Source organism: Gobio gobio (genome assembly GCF_949357685.1).
Source record: "Gobio gobio genome assembly, chromosome: 25".
In the NCBI taxonomy this organism is placed as follows: domain Eukaryota; kingdom Metazoa; phylum Chordata; class Actinopteri; order Cypriniformes; family Gobionidae; genus Gobio; species Gobio gobio.
Window position 1 is genome coordinate 26,039 of NC_137121.1, and position 20,885 is coordinate 46,923.

At 43.0% G+C, this 20,885-nt stretch overlaps 1 protein-coding gene across 1 annotated transcript in view; it reads right to left on the minus strand.

Annotated features, from left to right (window-relative positions):
• Positions 1-17,379: 17,379 nt before the first annotated feature.
• The window catches only part of LOC307121772 (ubiquitin carboxyl-terminal hydrolase 47-like), a gene marked incomplete at both ends in the record, with an annotated part of 31,643 nt that continues 28,137 nt past the window's right edge, over positions 17,380-20,885 (minus strand). Inside the window, one exon of the mRNA XM_079809529.1 lies at positions 17,380-17,564. Within this exon, the coding sequence (XP_079665655.1) occupies positions 17,380-17,564 (185 nt within the window). The remainder of the gene's footprint in view (positions 17,565-20,885) is intronic.

A 20,885-nucleotide genomic window follows, 5' to 3' on the forward strand; every position in this document is an offset into this window, starting at 1 on the left:
TGTGGTGTAACCAAATGTTTATTTTCACATATGCACTTATTGAATTACATAAATTAGTCTATAAACTAAAAATGACAGTGTTTCTCCCCAAACGAAAGTGAAAGTGTCAGAAAGTTTGTCCTGTTCTGCCAGTATCCGTTTGCATAGATTTGCATAGTTTCCTTGCGTGACACTGAACAACAACCTTTTGTTCTAGACATTCACATGATTTACATTTGTGCTGCCAACAATTACTACACTAAGCATGAGTCAAAACTAATGTTAACAGGAATGAGGATATATGTGTTTTTTCTTGAGTACTGAAATCATGTCATGTTGATGCTTACTGTTTTTGCAGGGAAATTCTGTTAAATGCTACTATATAACATAATTGTCATGATCCCAGCCTCTGTTTCCCTGTCTTGTGAAGACTGTGTTTAGCCACACCCTCCACGGGGTAAAAGGTGTAAGAATGTAAAGAACCAGGCAAAATATTCTGGATGAGGAATTTTCATAAAAACTGTCTGAAAAGAAATGAAAGAGATTAACCTCTGAATCCACTCATACAATTATCACTCTCATCTGAGACAACGTCCCACCGAGTGAATCAACTGAGAATGGCTTCATTTGCATGTATTTACCTTGTCCCAAGCTTCCCCCAAACTCCTGATACCCTCTCATGGGAGATCACAAAATCCAATAGATTTTGAGTATATTTCAATGTCAATTCTCACTATACAATATTATTTGTGTTTGGTATCGTTTGAAATGTCTCAGTGCGAATGGTACAAAAATCGCATAAGCACAGAAATATACAAGTTAATAAGAGTTTTTAGAGCTTAGACCTATTTTACTTATGATGGTGGGTGTGGCTGTTAGAGCCATTTGGTTTCCTTTCAATCGAGCCAAATGGGAATTCAACTCAATTTAAATTCCCTTTGTTTGCATGTATTTCCATTTGAAACAGTTTGTGGTCTGGTCGGAGTTATTTAAAGCGATGCAGCAATGAGTTCGGGGCTCACTACTATTAACAAGGTTGGCCCGTAACACAGAAAATGCTCTGTGTTATGTAATAATCAAGAAGTCAGGAAATCTTTCACTCTTTAAGCTATTTCGGAATATTTGATGTTATGTATGAATTATCTTTGAATTGATTATGTAATTGGCATTATACATTTACCTGACTGTTAATAAAATTGTTATTTTGATCCTTTCTGAATTACTCTGTAATTATTAATTATCTCCAGAACGGAGCTGCAACAAAAGGTTAAAACGGAATGATTAAATGTATGATTAACTATTAGATATAAATGACCAAACAACCCATTGGCATTCTATCCTAAATTCGACAATATGATAAATGGAGTCAGATAGAGAATATTATAATTCAATCCATTTTGCCCAGCTGAAACACGAACGCGCAAACGGCCTTCGAGTCGCTATTGCTACCGATCCTTGGAGCGATTTCAGCGACCTTACAAAGGCGTCTTTGATTTTATTGATTTAATTTTTCCAAAATATCCGCTTTTCAAGATGCTCGTGGAAATGTATCTGATCTTTGACCGATCTCAGGCAGCAGTGCAAAGATGATTCTGATCAAATCATTTGATCTAATATTTGATGTTCCCTTTCAGTCGGTCACGTTCGACGTACGTTGGAAATGACCAACGAATTGGGATCTGATCTCAGAGACCAATCTACTTCGAGTGTGTTAAAAACGAGCCAATGGAGATTGGCATGCGATCCACGCATTCCATGCTCCGCCCCGCGGTGCGGGTATAAATAAGGAAGTGGAATGCTTGATCATTGCTTTCTATTTCGGAGCCGAACAGTGAATGTTTCCTGTTTCTACGAAGAGTGTGACTACGAGTCTCGTGAGAGGAACGACTGCTGCTTCCAGTGCGGGTTTGACGGCGCGTCTCAGCGGGTGCAGCTTCAACGGAGATCAAGTGTTGGTTCGCTGGGCGTTTCCGTTTTTGAGTGCACACACAGACTTGCACCTTTGTACTGTGTGGTGCCGCGGTCATCTCCCTGAGTGCTCCAGCATATAAAAAGAGCAGTTTGCTTTCTGAAAGAGCAACACGGTTTGACCCTGCGTCTTTTTCAAGATGTCATTCAAACCGTATGTTTCTGGATGCCATCGGTATCTATCTCCAGTTGACGGGCACGATCGCTGTCTCACGTGTTTGGGCGTTCAGCGAACTGAGGCAGCCTTCGCAAATGACTCATGTTCCCACTGCGGGAACATGACCATCGCAGTTTTTGCGGTTCAGACTCCAATACCTCGAAAGAGGTGGAGTGCCATTGCGCATCCACCGATCTAGTGGCCCTCCCGCTGCAAAGCTGATGACTTTGGTGACGACCTGTGGGTGACGGTGAGGGCATCCCCGATGGGTCAAACGGCTCCTCTGCCCCCGCTGCGCCGGTGGAGCTTCCAAGAGAGCGTGCTGGCCCCTCTCGGGGGGTCCCAGTCGTTTCTTTTGGGGCTCCGGCTGAGGATATGATGTCGGTTGCAGCATCGGGGGACGAGCTAATGGGCTATGAGGATGAAGATTCGGCTGCGCTGCCCCCTTCAGGTGTGACAGCGTTGCCTGAGTCTGACCCAGAGCTATGCTATCAGAGCCAAAGCTATGCTTTCCCGGGCCGCCATGAGTGTCGGGCTCGAGTGGAACCCTCCACCGTGTCCCGAACCCTCGCGGTTGGATAATTGGTATCTCGGGACGGCCCGTGCTGGTTCTCAGCGCCCTGCCCCGGTGCCATTCTTCCCGGAAGTGCATCAGGAGATCACGAAGTCGTGGACAGCGCCTTACAACGCTCGAAACCAATCAACTGACTCCTCCGTCCTCACTACCCTCGATGATGGTGCGGCGAAGGGTTATGAGGGAATCCCCCCAGTTGAGCGGTCTGTGGCGATGCAGCTGTGTCCCAAGACCGCTGAGGAGACCCGCGTCTCCCCTCCCGGGCGTGTAAGTTCTCGTCCGCACTAACGGGCAAGGCTTACACCGCCTGTGGGGAAGCCGCATCATCTCTGCATGCCATGGCGCTCCTGCAGGTCCACCAGGCCAAGGCGCTTAAGGAATTGCACAAGGGTAGTTCCGACGATCTTGCGGTCAGAGATCGATGTCCTACTGGCGAAGGACGAGGTCGAGCCGGTTCCTCCAGCCGATATGAAGGCGGGGTTCTACAGCCCCTACTTCATTGTACCCAAGAAAGGTGGTGGGTTACGGCCAATCTTGGACCTGCGTATCCTGAATCGGGCCCTGCACAAGCTCCCGTTGCGAATGCTAATGCAGAAACGCATTTTCGAATGCATCCATCCCCAAGATTGGTTCGCAGCGATCGACCTGAAGGACGCGTACTTTCATATCTCTATCCTTCCTCGACACAGACCGTTCCTACGCTTTGCGTTCGAGGGGAAGGCATATCAGTACATATCCTGCCCTTCGGGCTGTCCCTGTCGCCTCACGTCTTTACGAAAGTCACAGAGGCAGCCATTGTTCCGCTCAGAGAACGCGGCGTTCGCATCCTCATCTATCTCGACGACTGGCTCATACTCGCCCAGTCTCGGGAGCAGTTGTGCGAACACAGGGACATGGTGCTCAGTCACCTCCCAGGTGCGCTCAACCAGACAGCCGACGAGCTCTCATGGCAGCCGACACCTCTGGGAGAGTGGCTACTCCATCCCCAGGCGGTCCAGCTGATATGGGACCTCTTCGGATACGTGCGTCTATTTTGTCTCCAGTTGTGTTCCCCGGAAACGGTTCCGACGTACGTCGAACGTGACCAACTGAAAGGGAACGTCTCGGTTACGTATGTAACCACTGTTCGGCTCCGAAATAGAAAGCAATGATCAAGCATTGGATCCCAATTCGTCGGTCAGTTCCGACGTACGTCTCCGTTCCCTCCTTCAGGGAACGAGGGTTACATACGTAACCGAGACATTTTTAAAATGTCATAGATGAGAATTGTTAAAATTATTGAATGTATTTTGAGACAAAGGTCTTGTTAATGTTTGTCAGTTTTGTTCAAGGTAATTAAAGCAACAGTTTCTGAATAATGGAAGAATGTGTAAAAGTATGATATTTGGGGTAAAAAGCACCATATTTAACATGATCATAAACAGCCGCTGACTTTAACATTTGATGACATGACATGGTCAGATTCAGATTGTAAAATCATATATTAAGTTGTGTGTCTACCTTAGAGATTATAATGAAACCATCAGATTTAAAAATGTGATATTAATCATATCATATAATAAAATATAATTTATTGTTACTACTGTAAATCTATATTAAATTATTATGGGATCTCTTTCAATGCTTTCAGAATCTTTACTTTTTTACTTGATTTTGTTTCAGTATTTAATTTTTTTTTAACATATTTTAGTGACAGTATATTTACAGTATTCAACAAAAATTAAAAGAAAATAGTACAAACTTTGCTAAAGTGATTGTTTTGAACAAGTACTGTATTAATGCAAATGTAATTTATTTGAGAGACGTCCCTCTCATTGCATGATAACAATGTAATTGCAAATGGGAATGCATTTGTAAAGTACGCAGTAATTGAGCAGGAGAGATGATCAGATAATCTTAGCTAAAAAAAGCTTGAATGATGACCACTATGGTAAACATTTACTCAAGGTGAATTCTGTCTTTTGGTTCTCAGAAGAGAAACTTGTTAATCATCTTTGGTGTATCTCTTAAAGATGAGATGAGCCACACCAAAGACAGTCACACCCTGTTCAGCTTCTTCTCCCATAATAAACTATTTTTGTAAATCAAATGATTCTCAAGGCAAAACTGTTTCTACTGTAAAGAGAGACAGTTTATTATGTCAATCATTGAAATGGAAAGATGAAGAACCAGGAAGCATGGATTCCCAATGTTATCACTGATTTCTAAGCAATACCCAACTTTACTGAATACACCTTTCAGCTTTTGTTTAGTTGTCAGTCAAAGAAGTTGTTGTCATCACTCAATGACAACACAAAAATATTAACCAAAACATTGTTTATTTATTCCATCTCCTTTATTAACAGGTAAATGGGGAAAATGTATCGGTTACATATGGTAACACTCGTTCCCTGAAGGTCAGCGATGATCCGATGAAATAGGATCCCTAATGAAGAGCCATGCTGCTGGCCCTTCCAGCGCCCTGCATAAGCCCCTTAAACCCCCATACCTCTGGGCCGGAGATGCTTATGCAAGGAGAGTCATCACTGACGTTTCGCATGACCCACTCAGTGAATATTGGATAACGTTGGGAAAGCGTGCCCCTTTGGAGAAAGGGATTGCTGCGGAGCCACATCCTGCCCGAATGGAGGTATCATGTGGGAATACACATATGCACTAGCCAGTCTAGGGTATTGCAACATATGGCATTTCTCTGGGATGGTTCTGAGGTGGAGAGCGCACCGTCAGAGATGACAGAGTGTACTCTGTCAAGGGAAAGACACTGGCTAGCCATCAGGGTAGCAGTACTGTGGAAATACACATATGAGGTCGCCACAGGGACCACTGCAGTGCATATGGGCACCCAGCCTAATCGAGTAAAAAAAAGTAATAGGCCTCGGAGGGTGACGGAGGAACTCAGCTGATTAGCCATTACTGGGTAACCAACTGGAGTGATGAGCACACGTATATAGCCTGACAGCAAGAATGGTGCAGCAAGCCGACACTTGAGCGATCTCCCTGCACTACTGGCTGCTGGAGGTGAGTACACGGGAGGAACCCAGCTCTACACAAAGGCTATAGGATCTAGTGAACTTGTGATTTTTGAGCAAGGTCCCAGGAGGAAGAAACATTCATAGTTGAGTGTGCTCGCAACCCAAACAGGCAAGGCGTGTCTTGGGCTTGGTATGCCAAGACAACAGAATCCACTATCTAGTGGGCTAACCTCTGCTTGCAGACAGCATTTCCCTTCTGCTGGCCTTCGTAACAGACAAAGAGCTGCTCTAAGGTCCTGAAGCTTTGCATACTGTCCATGTAGCCCTGCAGAGTGTTGATGGGACAGAGAAAAGCTAGGGCTGGGCTTCCTCCGAGGGTAGCGCTTGCAGGTTCATTACCTGGTTTCTAAACGGAGTGGTAGGAACCTTGGGCACATATCCAAGCCAGGGTCTCAGGATCACGTGAGAGTCAGCCGGCCCGAACTCCAGGCACGATTCGTCGACCGAAAATGCCTGCATGTCCCACACCCTCTTGATTGTGAATTGAATGTCACGTGCGAATGAAGCAAGTAAACTCAAAATGTTCAAGCGTCCAACTACACGCAAATTATTCGCACAAGTTGTGTCTGGTGTGAACGCACAGTCAGAACTCTTACCAGCTGTGAGGACAGCTCTTGAGCACTCTCATCAGCGCACCAACCATCTGTAAAAACAGCTTTTGATCGGCTGAGTTACAATCGCCACACCAACATGAAGAGAAGCAGGCTTCTACCAAAAGTCAGATGACTATTGATAAAACACTGGTCTGAGAACAATAAAGACATGAACCACTCTACTCCGAAGTGAAGTGCAATCTGATGTGGGCACCCGCTTCCGTATTTATACCTGCATTGTGTGTGCGGAGCACTGGACGCAAAGACCACATGCCAATGTTCATTGGCTCATTTAGTTACACTCTGAGAGGATTGGTCTCCTTTGCGTGATCCCATTTCATCGGCTTGTCTCTGACGTACATCAAGAGTGACAAACTGAAAGGGAACATGAGCCATAAACTCATTGCCATACACCTTTAATGAGCACTTTGTAGAACCAGTAATATTGAAATGTGTTGGACAAAATAATATTTTAAAAAATATATAAATAAATGAAGAACAACTATTCCTTTATTTATATCGCTCAAACTGGCAACACTGCCATACAGGGTTACAATTTAATAAATCACAATTCTGTGAGGAACAAATGTATGATAGTCTAAAGACACGAATGAAAGGATTGACTCAAAAAAGACATCAATGGATGCACTTCTGCACCTTCCTTGAACAAAATTAATTACACAAGAGACCATGTGTCAGTATTAAATACATGGGATTTTCTCTTCACCTCGTAAGGTGGCTTATTAATGTCATATAACACCTCTGTGATTAGAGCCATAAATAATGCCTGCATTCAATAAACATAGTGGGGAGCAAGTAAGATTCAAACATTTTGGCCAGAGGAAGAAGATAAATAAGAGGAGGAGGAAGAAGAAGAAGAATAGGCAGAATCCTTTTTTTCACTAAGTGTAAATGGTTGTTAGATGCTATTTATAGGCTACTTAGTGCAAATAGTAGCATATAATATTTCTGCCTCAGTTTATTGTAGTATATTATAAAACAGTATGCAACAACAAATGAGTGTATATGATTAAAATGATTAAAATCATCAAATGGGGCAATATTGGGGCAATAAAGGCCTCCCCTACATCAACAGCTAACCCAACCTGATAAACACTTTATTCCCACTATTAAACACAAGATAAACACTATTTTCCACTATTAAAGGGATAGTTCACCCAAAAATTAAAATTAGCCCATAATTTACTCTCCCTCAAGTCATCCTAGGTGTGTATGACATTCTTCTTTCAGATGAACACAATCTGAGTTATATTACAAAAGTCCAGGCTAATTCAAGCATTAGAATGTGATTCATAGTTGCTCTGTTTTTGAAGTCCATAACAAGTGCATCTGTGCGTCATATAACTGCTCCCTGTGGCTCTGGGGTGTTAATAAAGGCCTTCTGAAGCGAAATCGATGCGTTTGTGTAAGAAAATGATCTATATTTAAAACTTTATCAAGTAAAGTTTCAGCCGACCGCCTTCTGTGGAAAAGTGTTGAATGTTGAAAGTGAAACTCAAGATGCGTTCGTGATGTCATGACGAGCGGAGCTGAGCGTTAGTCTTTCGACCGGCTGGGGAACTTTCAACACTTTCTCCGGTTATGGATATTTTTACAAAAATATGGATATTTTTCTAACACAAACGCGTCGATTCGCTTCAGAAGGCCTTTATTAACACCCCAGAGCCGCGTGGAGCTGTTATATGACGGACAGATGCACTTTTTATGGACTTCAAAAACAGAGCAACTATAAATCCAATTCTAATGCTTGGATTAGCCTGGACTTTTGTAATATAACTTTTTTTGATTAGTCTGAAAGAAGAATGTCACACACACCTCGAATGACTTGAGGGTGAGTAAATTATGGGCTAATTTTTATTTTTGGGTGACCTATCCCTTTAAATATCCATTAGGCCCTTTATTTCCCCTTTTCGAATATTTTCTTAAATTCTATAAAAAAAATTGCAGTCGGATATTGGATTGGAGAAGAATGAGTTTGGAAAAGAGCAAATTGAACACAGCAAAATGAACACAGATTTGTCACCACCCACCTAACTCACCACACCAGTGACCCTGTTATCAGATTATCTGTTAAAGTGTTCCTGTTACCATCGGATTCTTTTCAAAACATATCTGGATCAATCAGACAGTGGTGGGCGGAGCTAGTGTAAATAGCCTCTGCCAACAAGGCGCCTATTTGACAATATTGAATATAATCACATTGATAATAATAAGGAGCAGAAAAACTATTAATAATGCTAATAATATCCTGGTTGAACAGTTTGTGAAACATGCTCCTCTTGTCTTATTATTGTTTGTGTTTGCCTGTGCTTTACTATCTTCATTTAAAGGCTCAAGTTCCACATTTACATCTGAACACTTGTTTTGTTCTGAGACTCTGTCTGCACTAGCCTGACTGTCACCATCACCATCATTCCTGGTTTGTGAGAGCATTGCTTCAGTCTCAGAGTTAAAATTACAGTTGATCACTACAGACTGAGAGTCGTGATAATTTTTTGTATTAATATTAATATGTTCAGTGTGTCTATTATCATGACTTGAAGAAACATTGGGTTCTGACTGATGATCAGTATCAGAGTTAAAATCACTGTTGTTCAGGTCATCCTGCACATCTTTCTCTTCTCTCCCTGTTTCTGACTCGTTGTTTAACTCCCTTTTGCTGAACTGACAGTCCATCACATCAGATAAAATGACTGACTTTAACTGATTGTGATTACTGAGTTCAATTGATGGTGTAGATTCATCTGCCAGGGGTTTTGAGGGCTTTGTTTCAGTTTTAAAGTTAAAATCACAGTTGATAATTTGATCCTGCTGATCGCTCACTGTAGACTGAGAGTCAGGATGGGTTTCAGTGATGATAGTGGTGTGGTCAGTGTGACTCTGGTCATGTGTTGAAGGATCATTTGGTGTTGGCTGATGGTCAGTATCATCATCAGGTGACTGTATTCCTCTGTCTGCTGTAGACTGAGAGTCAGGATGGGTTTCAGTGATGATAGTGGTGTGGTCAGTGTGACTATAGTCATGTCTTGAAGGAGCATTTGGTGTTGTCTGATGGTCAGTATCAGCATCAGGTGACTGTATTCCTCCGTCTGCTGTAGACTGAGAGTCAGGATGGGTTTCAGTGATGATAGTGGTGTGGTCAGTGTGACTCTGGTCTTGTCTTGAAGGAGCATTTGGTGTTGGCTGATGGTCAGTATCAGCATCAGGTGACTGTATTCCTCTGTCTGCTGTAGACTGAGAGTCAGGATGGGTTTCAGTGATGATACTGGTGTGGTCAGTGTGACTATAGTCATGTCTTGAAGGAGCATTTGGTGTTGGCTGATGGTCAGTATCAGCATCAGGTGACTGTATTCCTCTGTCTGCTGTAGACTGAGAGTCATGATGGGTTTCAGTGATGATAGTGGTGTGTTCAGTGTGACTCTGGTCATGCCTTGAAGGAGCATTTGGTGTTGGCTGATGGTCAGTATCAGCATCAGGTGACTGTATTCCTCTGTCTGCTGTAGACTGAGAGTCATGATGGGTTTCAGTGATGATAGTGATGTGGTCAGTGTGACTCTGGTCATGTCTTGAAGGAGCATTTGGTGTTGGCTGATGGTCAGTATCATCATCAGGTGACTGTATTCCTCTGTCTGCTGTAGACTGAGAGTCAGGATGGGTTTCAGTGATGATAGTGATGTGTTCAGTGTGACTCTGGTCATGTCTTGAAGGATCATTTGGTGTTGGCTGATGGTCAGTATCAGCATCAGGTGACTGTATTCCTCTGTCTGCTGTAGACTGAGAGTCAGGATGGGTTTCAGTGATGATAGTGGTGTGGTCAGTGTGACTCTGGTCATGACTTGAAGGAGCATTTGGTGTTGGCTGATGGTCAGTATCAGCATCAGGTGACTGTATTCCTCTGTCTGCTGTAGACTGAGAGTCAGGATGGGTTTCAGTGATGATAGTGATGTGGTCAGTTTTCTGATTTCCGTCAGGTTCACTGTCTCTTCGACGTTTTTGATGCTTTGGATAATCTTCTTGTGACCCAGTGTTTGCTCTTTTTCTTTCTGACTCATTGTCCTCAAAGAACATGTCCTCTGTACTTCCTGAATCTGAAAAAAGAAACAAGAATAACACAATAAAGCAAGAGTTTCTCTCTGGCTCCTGCTGATCACACCCATATGTTTTTTACTTCTTTTTCTTTTGGTATTCGTTTGTTGATACTTTTTCAAACACCGTTAACATTTCCCTTGAACCATGCCCTTTGATTGCTCTCTTTGGTGTCCCAGCAGTTCTGGATGAGTATACAAAAAAAGTATGCTAATGGTCTTGCCTTTGCATCACTGACAACTCACAGACATATGTGACCCGTCACGTAAACCAGTGATACAAGTTGGCAGCACAACTTTCGAGCGAAATGAGAAAGAAGCGTTTTGCTTTTTTGCAGAATCTGTTAGTTCAGATCACGAAGAAGCCTCTCCGTGTTTGAGATAGCAGTATTGGTATATTTAAAAGCGTACATTTTGAAGTTGAAATCGGCTTGTTTTTCGGAGATTCTAGCATGCAGTAGAGGAGTGTTTCTTTTGTTATTGCCCCCGCCCTCCAAGGGAAGCGTGGCTACATAGTTATGCAGCTCTGGCCGGCTCTAGCGTCAGACGAGTTGGGCTTCCTAGCGTCAGACGAGTAACATTTGATGGGGATAAAATCCGTAATTTTGACTGTAAATGCTTAAAATAACTCTCTACATGGGAGACAGTCCTGTAGCCAGAAGCTTTCTCCAGACATTATGTACAAACATACGGCTGGATTCTTTAGCTGCGGAAAAAGAGTGGCAGGACATGCAAATTATTGGACATTTAGAGGCAAACAGACGCACAGTGCAAACTTCGGAGATGGTTACATCCATAAACAAGAAGACTCCGACAAAGAGAAAGTGTGCCCGAACGACTTCTTTCATTGGAGGCAACGAGATCTGCAAGAATACTTTTCTGTTTCTTATGGGGTGAGTTTCCATAAACATCAAAGTTTGTTGTTTTGTGTTCATTCTAAGAACACGTACACGTTATCTAATGTTTAGTCCATGTTTAGACCTTCCCATACCTACCTATTGTTATTAGCTAGCTCAGGACTGTTGTTTTAATTGTAATCGTTGGCATCGTATCACTTGCCAAAAACCCCCATTACTATAATGGGCTTTTAGATGGTAATGTTAACATCTGCTACTTGCATTTACGCGTTACGTTAAGTGTTTCCCGCGTGAGGTACTTTGTGTTGTACATTGCCATGATGTTCAAGCACACACAAAACTATACTCTACCTCAGCGTTTCAGACACACCGTGAAATATTGCAAAAGTTAATATCAGATCATTTTAGAATACAGTATAGGATGTACCAAATATTCTTCAGTTTTATGCAAAACAGAAATATGACAAATAGAATACTATATATACTATACTATTTTATATACTATGAAAACACATAATTATAGTTGATTTTAGTTTATCATAGTTGATCATAACTAGAGATGAAATGGCATGAACATTTCATTTCATGATTATAGTGACTAAAATGATCACGGTTATCACAGAATCCTGTTCAAAAAGTACTAATGCTACACAATTAAATAAATTCACCAAGTTTTATGTAGAAAACCAGCAAATAACAAATAAAATTAGCATCAATATGTACTTTTTGTGTACATAAACATTAAAATAATAACATTAAAAATGATGGCCAGATTTTAAAGGATTGTCTTGCAACATGTTATCTACAATGCACAAGTTCAAATAGAGTTTTGACAAAAAAGGTTTTATAAAAAGATAAAACTTGCATATTTCAGCCTCTAAATTATTTTTAGTCAAAAAAGATAAATTACTGACATTTACAATGCACATTATCCTTTATTATTAATAGTATGCGGTCCGATTGCAACCATGCAGTTTTACAGGGGGGAGCTTTACAGGGGTTATGGCTTATCTAAATGAGATGTAAATGAGCCCTATTGTCACTCCCAGCAGGTGAGAACAGGTGAGAACTGCACAGTCTTTAGAGGTCGATTTCTCCCTTTTGACCTTTTTTGAGTGCCTACTTTCAAATGAACACAACTTCTCCAAATATTATCTGATTTCCATGTGTTACACATTGTTGGAATGCTTGGAGACTACACTTTCAGAATCTGTGAATAACTCAAAATACCCCAGAACCGACTTGTGTCCCTACAGTTAAAAAGGCCCATTGGGACTTGTATTTTGAAAGTTGTGTCTGTGAGACTTTCTCTGGCAATCAGCCAATGTCAGAACGCGCTGTCTTAGCAGCAGACACTATGCTCCGCCCATCTCCAGCAGGTGGCGTTAATTAATGCTAGTGAATAGCTCTGCATGGCGTGAGTGTTTCAAACGGACTCTGTGCTTGCTTCACCTTTTGTGTGCGTATATTGTATGAAGTAAGTTGATTTATGTACTTACTATGAAGCTTATGTTAACTGTTTGATGAACTGAATTTATGTCTGGTTGATATCCCTTGTTTAAATTATACTTTCCATTGAAGTAATGATAAATTTGTGTTCATGTATTAACATGATGGTGCTTTAAGTGTTTCTGTTACCACTCAATACATTTATCTAGTTGATTAATTGTTTCTGTTATGTTATATTGATTATTTTTTGTATGCTTTGTTTTAGACCACACACATAGACAAACATATGGAACCAGCAATGTGCTGGAAATAAAGAGCAAAGAAACCCTACTGCTTCTTCATGTCTCTAACCGGACATCTGTGGTGAACTAGTCCCCAACTGGCAACCCCCAAACTGATTTAAATTTAACAGTTTTCTTTATGTTCCTTCGAGCCGGAGCCAGAGTTTTCCAGAGTTATGGAGAAGCAACCATCAGCTGAAGTGCTGATGCTGAAAATGCTGATTTAAGGAAACTCCACTGTGACCTGATTACCACAGTTCAGCAGCTGAAGGAGGAAAGAGATGATTTTAAGAAGGCCAACAGTAAGTTCACGTCACAGATGTCTCAACTACAAGCAGAGGTAAAACAGTTGTTAAGTTGGCAAACTCAGCAGCTGCAACTCCCTCAAAGATTAACTCCACTTCCTGTACCTGGTCCATCAAAGACCCTAGACCGCCCTAGACCAGTACCAGCCCCACGGAGGCCAAAAGTAACGGGCCCGGGGTTGAATCCAAGCGATGCACAAGCCTCTCATGATACATCACAATGTAGTAGCTCAGTGGAAAGTTGGGAAAGTTCTGAGTATTCAAGCAGTCAAGAAAGTCTTTTCTCTTCTGTCGATGATGGCATGAGAAACCTGCACCTGAGCTCAACCAGGCAACAAAAGGTTAACCCCAGTCCACCAACTGGAAGAACGACTAGTAGGAGGCAAGATGGGGGACATGAAGCCAACATGGTTCCGAGAAGTCATGTCCGATCTCCGCCTCAACAATCTTCCTCCAGGCAACAGCATAAGCTATCATCTAAGAGTAGGAGAAGGCACCACCACTCTCCAAGTTCATTGGTTGACCAAGAAAGAGTATATCGTGGACCTACTCCTACGATTCCCGACCTGATTCACCCGAACCCCAGAGAGTTTGCAAGGCTTAAGATTGCTTTGGAAAACATTCTGCCAGCTTATACCACAGAGCGCTTCAAATTCCATATTCTGCTAGAACATCTGAAGCTTGAGGAAGCACAGCTAATTGCTGAATCATACAGCAGTTAACGTCATCTTTATACCCACACCATGGATGCCCTCAATAAGCAGTATGGCCAGCCACATCAATTGGCATTACAGCGCATAGTGGAACTGATGGAGGGACCGAGCATCAACACTGGAGACATCAAAACTTTCCGGATGTATGCTCTGAGGGTGAGATCCTTGGTGGGAATGTTGCGACAACTAAGTAAGCCTGGCAATGGGGAATTAAGATGTGGATCTCATGTGTCCAGACTACTGAGTAGATTGCCACATGATCTGCGAAGCAGTTTCAGAAGATTCATCTATCCCTTGAATGTGAAGATTCCTAACCTCCTTGACTTCTCAGACTGGTTAGAATATGAAATCCAAAGGCAAGAAGATTCCACAAGATATGCAAGCCGCTCAAGTAGAGGGTACTCAACCAGATCATCTTGCGACCCACCAAGGAAGGTAAACCCATTCCACAAAGGGACAGAAGTCCTACTCAGCACTGATAAATACCCTTCTGCACCTCCATCACCTGTCACAGTTAAGACCTCAATGGCAAAACCTTACTGTCCTTACTGTGATAACAACAAACACTCTTTGAATAACTGCGCCAATTTCTCTCAACTCTCCAAATCTCAGAGACAAAATTGGATAAAGGGGCACAACAGATGCTGGCGCTGTGGACGGGCCATAGATCATCAGAGTGTAACCTCAAGATGCGCTGCAAATCATGTAAAGGTTGACCACTTGCTTGCTTGTTTTTCATGAGGTTAATGTTAGGAACAAGGACAAAGTAGTGGAAGGAGAGGATACATCTGCAAACCCTATGATGGGGGAAGCCGCCAACGATGTATTATTCATTGACAAGCCCCTAGGAAGTCGGAAGGTACTGTTGAAAATGTGTAAAGTAATTCTGAGAAATTGAGATCGATCCATAAATGCTTATGCCATTCTTGATGATGGCTCAGAAAGGAGCATCTTGTTGCACGCTGCAGCTAACCAGCTGAAATTAAAAGGGAAGCCAGAGGACCTGCCCCTGCGCACAGTCAGGCAAGAGTTAAAGGTCCTGCATGGGGCGGCTGTTTCCTTCAATCTTTCACCAGCCTGTCAACCAAACAAAGTATATCCAATCAGTGGAGCTTTCACTGCATCAGAGCTGGGGCTTGGAATACACTGACATCCTGTTAAGGCTCTACGGAAAAGGTACCGTCAGCTTAAAGGACTTCCCCTCCAAAACATTGAAGCAGCTCATCCAGTTTTGCTCATTGGATCAGACTACCCTCATTTAATTACCCCAGTTGAACCGTTTCGCTTGGGACCACCAGGTGGTCCTGCTGCAATTAGGACTCTCCTTGGATGGACTTTACAAGGACCAGTTCAAGCTTTGCAACATCGCTTCACAGAGCAGCAATGTCTGTTCACAAGTTTGTCACCTTCTGCTACTCTGCATGAACAAGTTGAAAGACTCTGGCAAATGGATGTCCTTCCATGGAGGGATGCGAAGACGAGTACTCGATCAGTACAAGACCAGCAGTCACTAAAATTGCTGGAACAAAAAAACTATCAGAGTTGAAGTCGATGGGATTCAGCGATATGCTACCCCACTGCTCAGAGTTCAAAATATGCCCCCTCTTCATGCACCTAAAACAGCATTAATGCCTCATCTTAGAAGCCTAGAGCGTCGCCTCAGTAAGTCTGCTGATCAAGCAGCTATCTACCAGGCTGAAATTAAACGACTGGAGCAGGCAGGTTACATTGCTGAACTACAGTCAGGAGAAGACACTCCAGTGAGTTGGTATATCCCACACCATATGGTTGAACATAACGGGAAACATAGGGTGGTTTTCAACTGTTCATTCCAGTTCCAAGGAAACAACCTTAATGAACTGCTACTTCCAGGACCTACTCTGACTTCCTTGTTACTGGCTGTGCTACTAAGATTCAGAGAACATTCAATCGCCATCAGCAGCGACATTAAAGGAATGTTCCACCAGATAAGACTCCTTCCCGAAGATCGACCCCTTCTCCGTTTTTTTATGGAGAGATCAAGAAAGAGAAGTGCAGCCCAGAGTCTATGAATGGCAAGTCCTTCCCTTTGGGACCACTAGTAGTCCATGTTGCGCTGTCTCTGCTTTGCAAAAGCATATCCTGGAAAACAGTCAGCCTGGTGAAAAGGTACATGATGCTGTACACAAGGCATTTTATGTTGACAATTACCTGCAAAGTCTGCCCTCTGTAGATGAAGCAAGGCACATGGTAGACCAGTTTCAGAGTGTCTTGGCAGAAGGAGGATTCGAACTCAGGCAATGGGCCAGTAATGCACCTTCCACCATCAGTCACTTACCAGTGGCATCCAGGTCTGACAGTGCTGAGCAATGGATCGCCAAGGGTAGTGTTTTAAATCATGAATCAGTGCTTGGACTCCAGTGGAACTGTCAAGATGATACCTTGTCATATAAGCTCCGTGCTATAGAGTGCCATAAAGTTACTATGCGCAACATCTATAAAGTGATTGCCAGCCAATATGATCCTCTTGGCTACATCATCCCATACATCACATGTGCCAAGGTAATAGTGCAGAGACTATGGGACAAAAAGAGAGATTGGGATGATCCCATGTAACCCGATAATTTAGTGAATGCATGGAACAGATGGGCAGAGGAGCTCGGTAATCTACAAAAGATAGTCTTACCCAGATGCTATTGCAGTGCACCAAAGGATGATGTATCCAGCCAACGAGATATTCATATCTTCTGTGACGCGTCAGAGTCAGCTTATGGGTCGGTCGCTTATCTTCGAACAGAAGACCAGCAGGGAGAAGTGGAGGTCACATTCATTGTGGCCAGATCAAGAGTGGCTCCCAAAAAACGTCTGTCAATCCCTCGTCTAGAACTATGTGCAGCCCTAACAGGTGCCCAGTTGGCCAGGATCCTGCAGAATGAACTGACTTTGCCCAATCAAGAAGTTTTCCTTTGGACTGATTCCACCACAGTTTTAACTTGGATTTATTCAGAATCCTGTCGATTCAAGGTTTTCGTTGGTACACGAGATACTGAGATTCAGGACCTTACCAGCCACTGTGAATGGCGCTATGTGGACTCCGATAGTAACCCGGCAGATGATATCACCAGAGTTAAAAGGCTGGCAGAACTAGGGCCACAAAGTTGATGGAATACAGGGCCACCATTCATTCATCTCTCACCTGACCAGTGGCCGGTTACACCCACATCCTCTCTTATTGACAGTGATGAACTAAGAAACTAAGACCCACATACTGTGGTCTGATGAATACTGCACATCGCTTGTCCATACCAGATCCCAGCAAGTTTCTGACCTTTCAAGAGTTACTGACAGCCACTGCAGAATCTCTCAGGGAAAATGGGGCCAATCTCTCAGCTGAAGACTTTCGACGGGCTGAAATGGCTATCTTTCAGCAAGCTCAATGGGAAAGATTTCCCTCCGATGTGACACAGCTGACAGCGGGAAAACAACAACATAACCACAGTCGACTCCTTAGCCTCGCTCCTGAACTTGACTCTGCAAGTAAACTCCTTAGGATAGGAGGTCACCTTTGTCGCTGTGAAGAGATTGAGCCTGAGTTTATGCATCCTATTGTGCTTGATCCCCATCATCCTGTCACTTCGCTTCTCATCAAGGACTATGATGCAAAGCTGCTTCACCCAGGACCTGAGAGAGTACTTGCGGAAATGCGTAGAAAATACTGGATCCTTCGGGGTAGGGAAGCAATCCGACGTTATCAACGCAAAGATTGTCCAGAATGTCAGAAGTTTCGTAAAAATCCACAGATCCCCAGAATGGCCGATCTGCCTCCAGCCAGGCTACGTCTATTCAAACCGGCCTTTTATTCTACTGGCATTGACTGTTTTGGGCCATTCTTGGTAAAGATTGGGTGCAGAAGTGAAAAGCGATGGGGTATTCTGTTCAAGTGCAGTGTATATTGACCTCCTGCCTAGACTTGATACAGACTCCTTCCTTATGGCCCTCAGGCGTTTTATAGCCCGACGTGGGACACCTATGGAAATTTTATCTGATCAGGGTACCAATTTTAAAGGAGGGGAAAGGGAGCTGCAACAGACATTTGCTGAACTAGTTCCAGAGCTTCAGGAACAGCTTGCCAGCCAGTAGATTATCTTCCGCTTCAACCCACCTCATGCCCCACATTTCGGTGGGTGCTGGGAAAGGGAGATCCGGTCCCTGAAACAAGCTCTACAAGTCACTCTGGGAACTCAGCCGATACCAGAGGAAACTCTTCTCACTACACTCATTGAGATTGAAGGGATCTTAAATTCTAAACCCCTAGGGTATACCTCCTCTAATGCCTCTGATCCAGATCCTATCACTCCTAATTCGCTCCTTATGGGGCGGCCTGATTCGTCCCTTCCTCAAGTGATATACCCTCAAAGTGAACTATTGAGTCGACGTAGGTGGCGTCATAGCCAAGTCCTAGCAGATCACTTTTGGAAGCGGTTTATCAAGTTTTATTTGCCTGGTCTTCAGACTTGTAGCAAGTGGCAAGTAGAGTCACCGGATATAAAGGTGGGAACTACAGTTATGATTGTGGACCCTCAATTCACCAGAGCCCTGTGGCCCATTGGGCAGATCTCTCAAGTATTCCCTGGGGTGGATAACAGAATCAGGACTGTTGAAGTGAGAATTAAGGACAAGTTTTATGTGCGTGGCTATGGTGATACAGCTACCTGAGATTCCAGACTAAAATTGGACTTTAACCTTTTTATAATGGGCAGATTTCCTCAGTCTTTAGAAATCTGGGGGCGGCTGTTAAAAAGGCCCATTGGGACTTGTATTTTGAAAGTTGTGTCTGTGAGACCAATGTCAGAGCGCGCTGTCTAAGCAGCAGAAACTATGCTCCGCCCATCTCCAGCAGGTGGCGTTGATTGATGCTAGTGAATAGCTAAGCATGGCGTGAGTGTTTCAAACGGACTCTGTGCTTGCTTCACCTTTTGTGTGCGTATATTGTATGAAGTAAGTTGATTTATGTACTTACTATGAAGCTTATGTTAACTGTTTGATGAACTGAATTTATTATGTTTGGTTGAAATCCCTTGTTTAAATGATACTTTCCATTGAAGTAATGATTCATTTGTGTTCATGTATTCACTAGATGGTGCTTTAAGTGTTTCTGTTACCTCTCAATACATTTATCTAGTTGATTAATTGTTTTTGTTATGTTATATTGATTATTTATTGTATGCTTTGTTTTAGACCACACACATAGACAAACATATGGAACCAGCAATGTGCTGGAAATAAAGAGCAAAGAACTTGAAATCCTACTGCTTCTTCATGTCTCTAACCGGACATCTGTGGTGAACTAGTCCCCAACTGGTAACCCCCAAACTGATTGAAATGTAACAGTTTTCTTTACCTACTTTCCGTGATTGGTCACATATTTTATTGCAATGGAAGTCTTCTAAGTCTCCTCCCACTTTCTCATGGTTCGAAGATTTGATTAAACCACTAAATGGTTTATCTCCAGTACTTGAGCGAGCTCTTAACACATTATCCTCCATCACGTCTACTGCGCTCTCTAAACTCTGGCCAGTTGATCAAGATTCAAGATTCAAGATTCAAGAGTTTTATTTGTCACATACACAGTTATATACACAATATACAACTGGCAGTGAAATGTAAACAGGTCCGCTCCATGGACAGTGCAAATAACAGTTACAAGAAATTAAAATAGAAATAGAATAAAATTAGAATAAAAAGTATTAACATAAGTAGAATTATAAATAAATCAAGTAAAAGATAAAAATAGGAAATAAGATAAAAATAAAATATAAAAATTAAAATATAAAAATATAAATAAAAAAAATAAGTGGATATGATAAGTGAGAAACTGTAGACTTAGAAATAAGTGGTTAACATAAATATATATATATGTATATATAAAGAAGTATAATGTGCAAGGTTTATTGGGTGAAGTGAGAGTTTGCAGGGTGATTAATGTCTCTGATGATTTTAGTAGCTCTACCTCTGCAGCGTTTGGTGTAGATGTCCTGCAGAGACGGGAGAGCTGAGCCTGAGATGCGCTCGGATAAGCGCACCACTCTTTGCAGGGCTTTGGAATCGTGACTGGTGCTGTTCCCGTACCACGCTGTGATGCACTGAGTCAGGACACTTTCTATCGCCCCTCGATAGAAAGTTTTCAGGATGGCTGGTGAAACCCTGAATTTCCTCAGCTGGCGCAGGTGGTACAGTCTTTGCCTGGCTTTTTTCACCTGTGTCTGGATGTGTGTAGTCCAGGTCAGATCCTCGGAGATGTTCACACCCAGGTATTTGAAGCTGCTCACTCTCTCTACCGGTGTCCCGCTGATCATGAGAGGGGAGTATGACCGATGCTGTCTCTTCCTGAAGTCCACAATCAGTTCTTTGGTCTTGTTAACATTCAGAGAGAGACAGTTGTCCTGGCACCATGATGTCAGTTGCTCCACTTCGTCCAAGTATGCCGTCTCATTGTTGTTGGAGATGAGACCCAGGACAACAGTATCATCAGCAAACTTGATGATCGAGGTGGAGCTGTGTGTGGACAAACAGTCATGGGTGTAGAGAGAGTAGAGCAGGGGACTCAGCACACAGCCCTGTGGAGCTCCAACACTCAGGGTGATGGAGGTGGAGGTGAACTGGCCTACTCTCACCGCCTGGGGTCTGCCAGTGAGGAAATCTTCAATCCAGAGGCAGAGAGAAGAATTCAGGCCTAGATCCAGGAGTTTGTGTGTTAGCTTAATGGGAACTATGGTGTTAAAGGCTGAGCTATAGTCAATAAATAGCAGCCTGACATAGTTCCCACTTTTGCTGTCGATGTGAGTGAGGCAGGAGTGAAGGACGTGAGAGATGGCATCTTCAGTCGATCTAT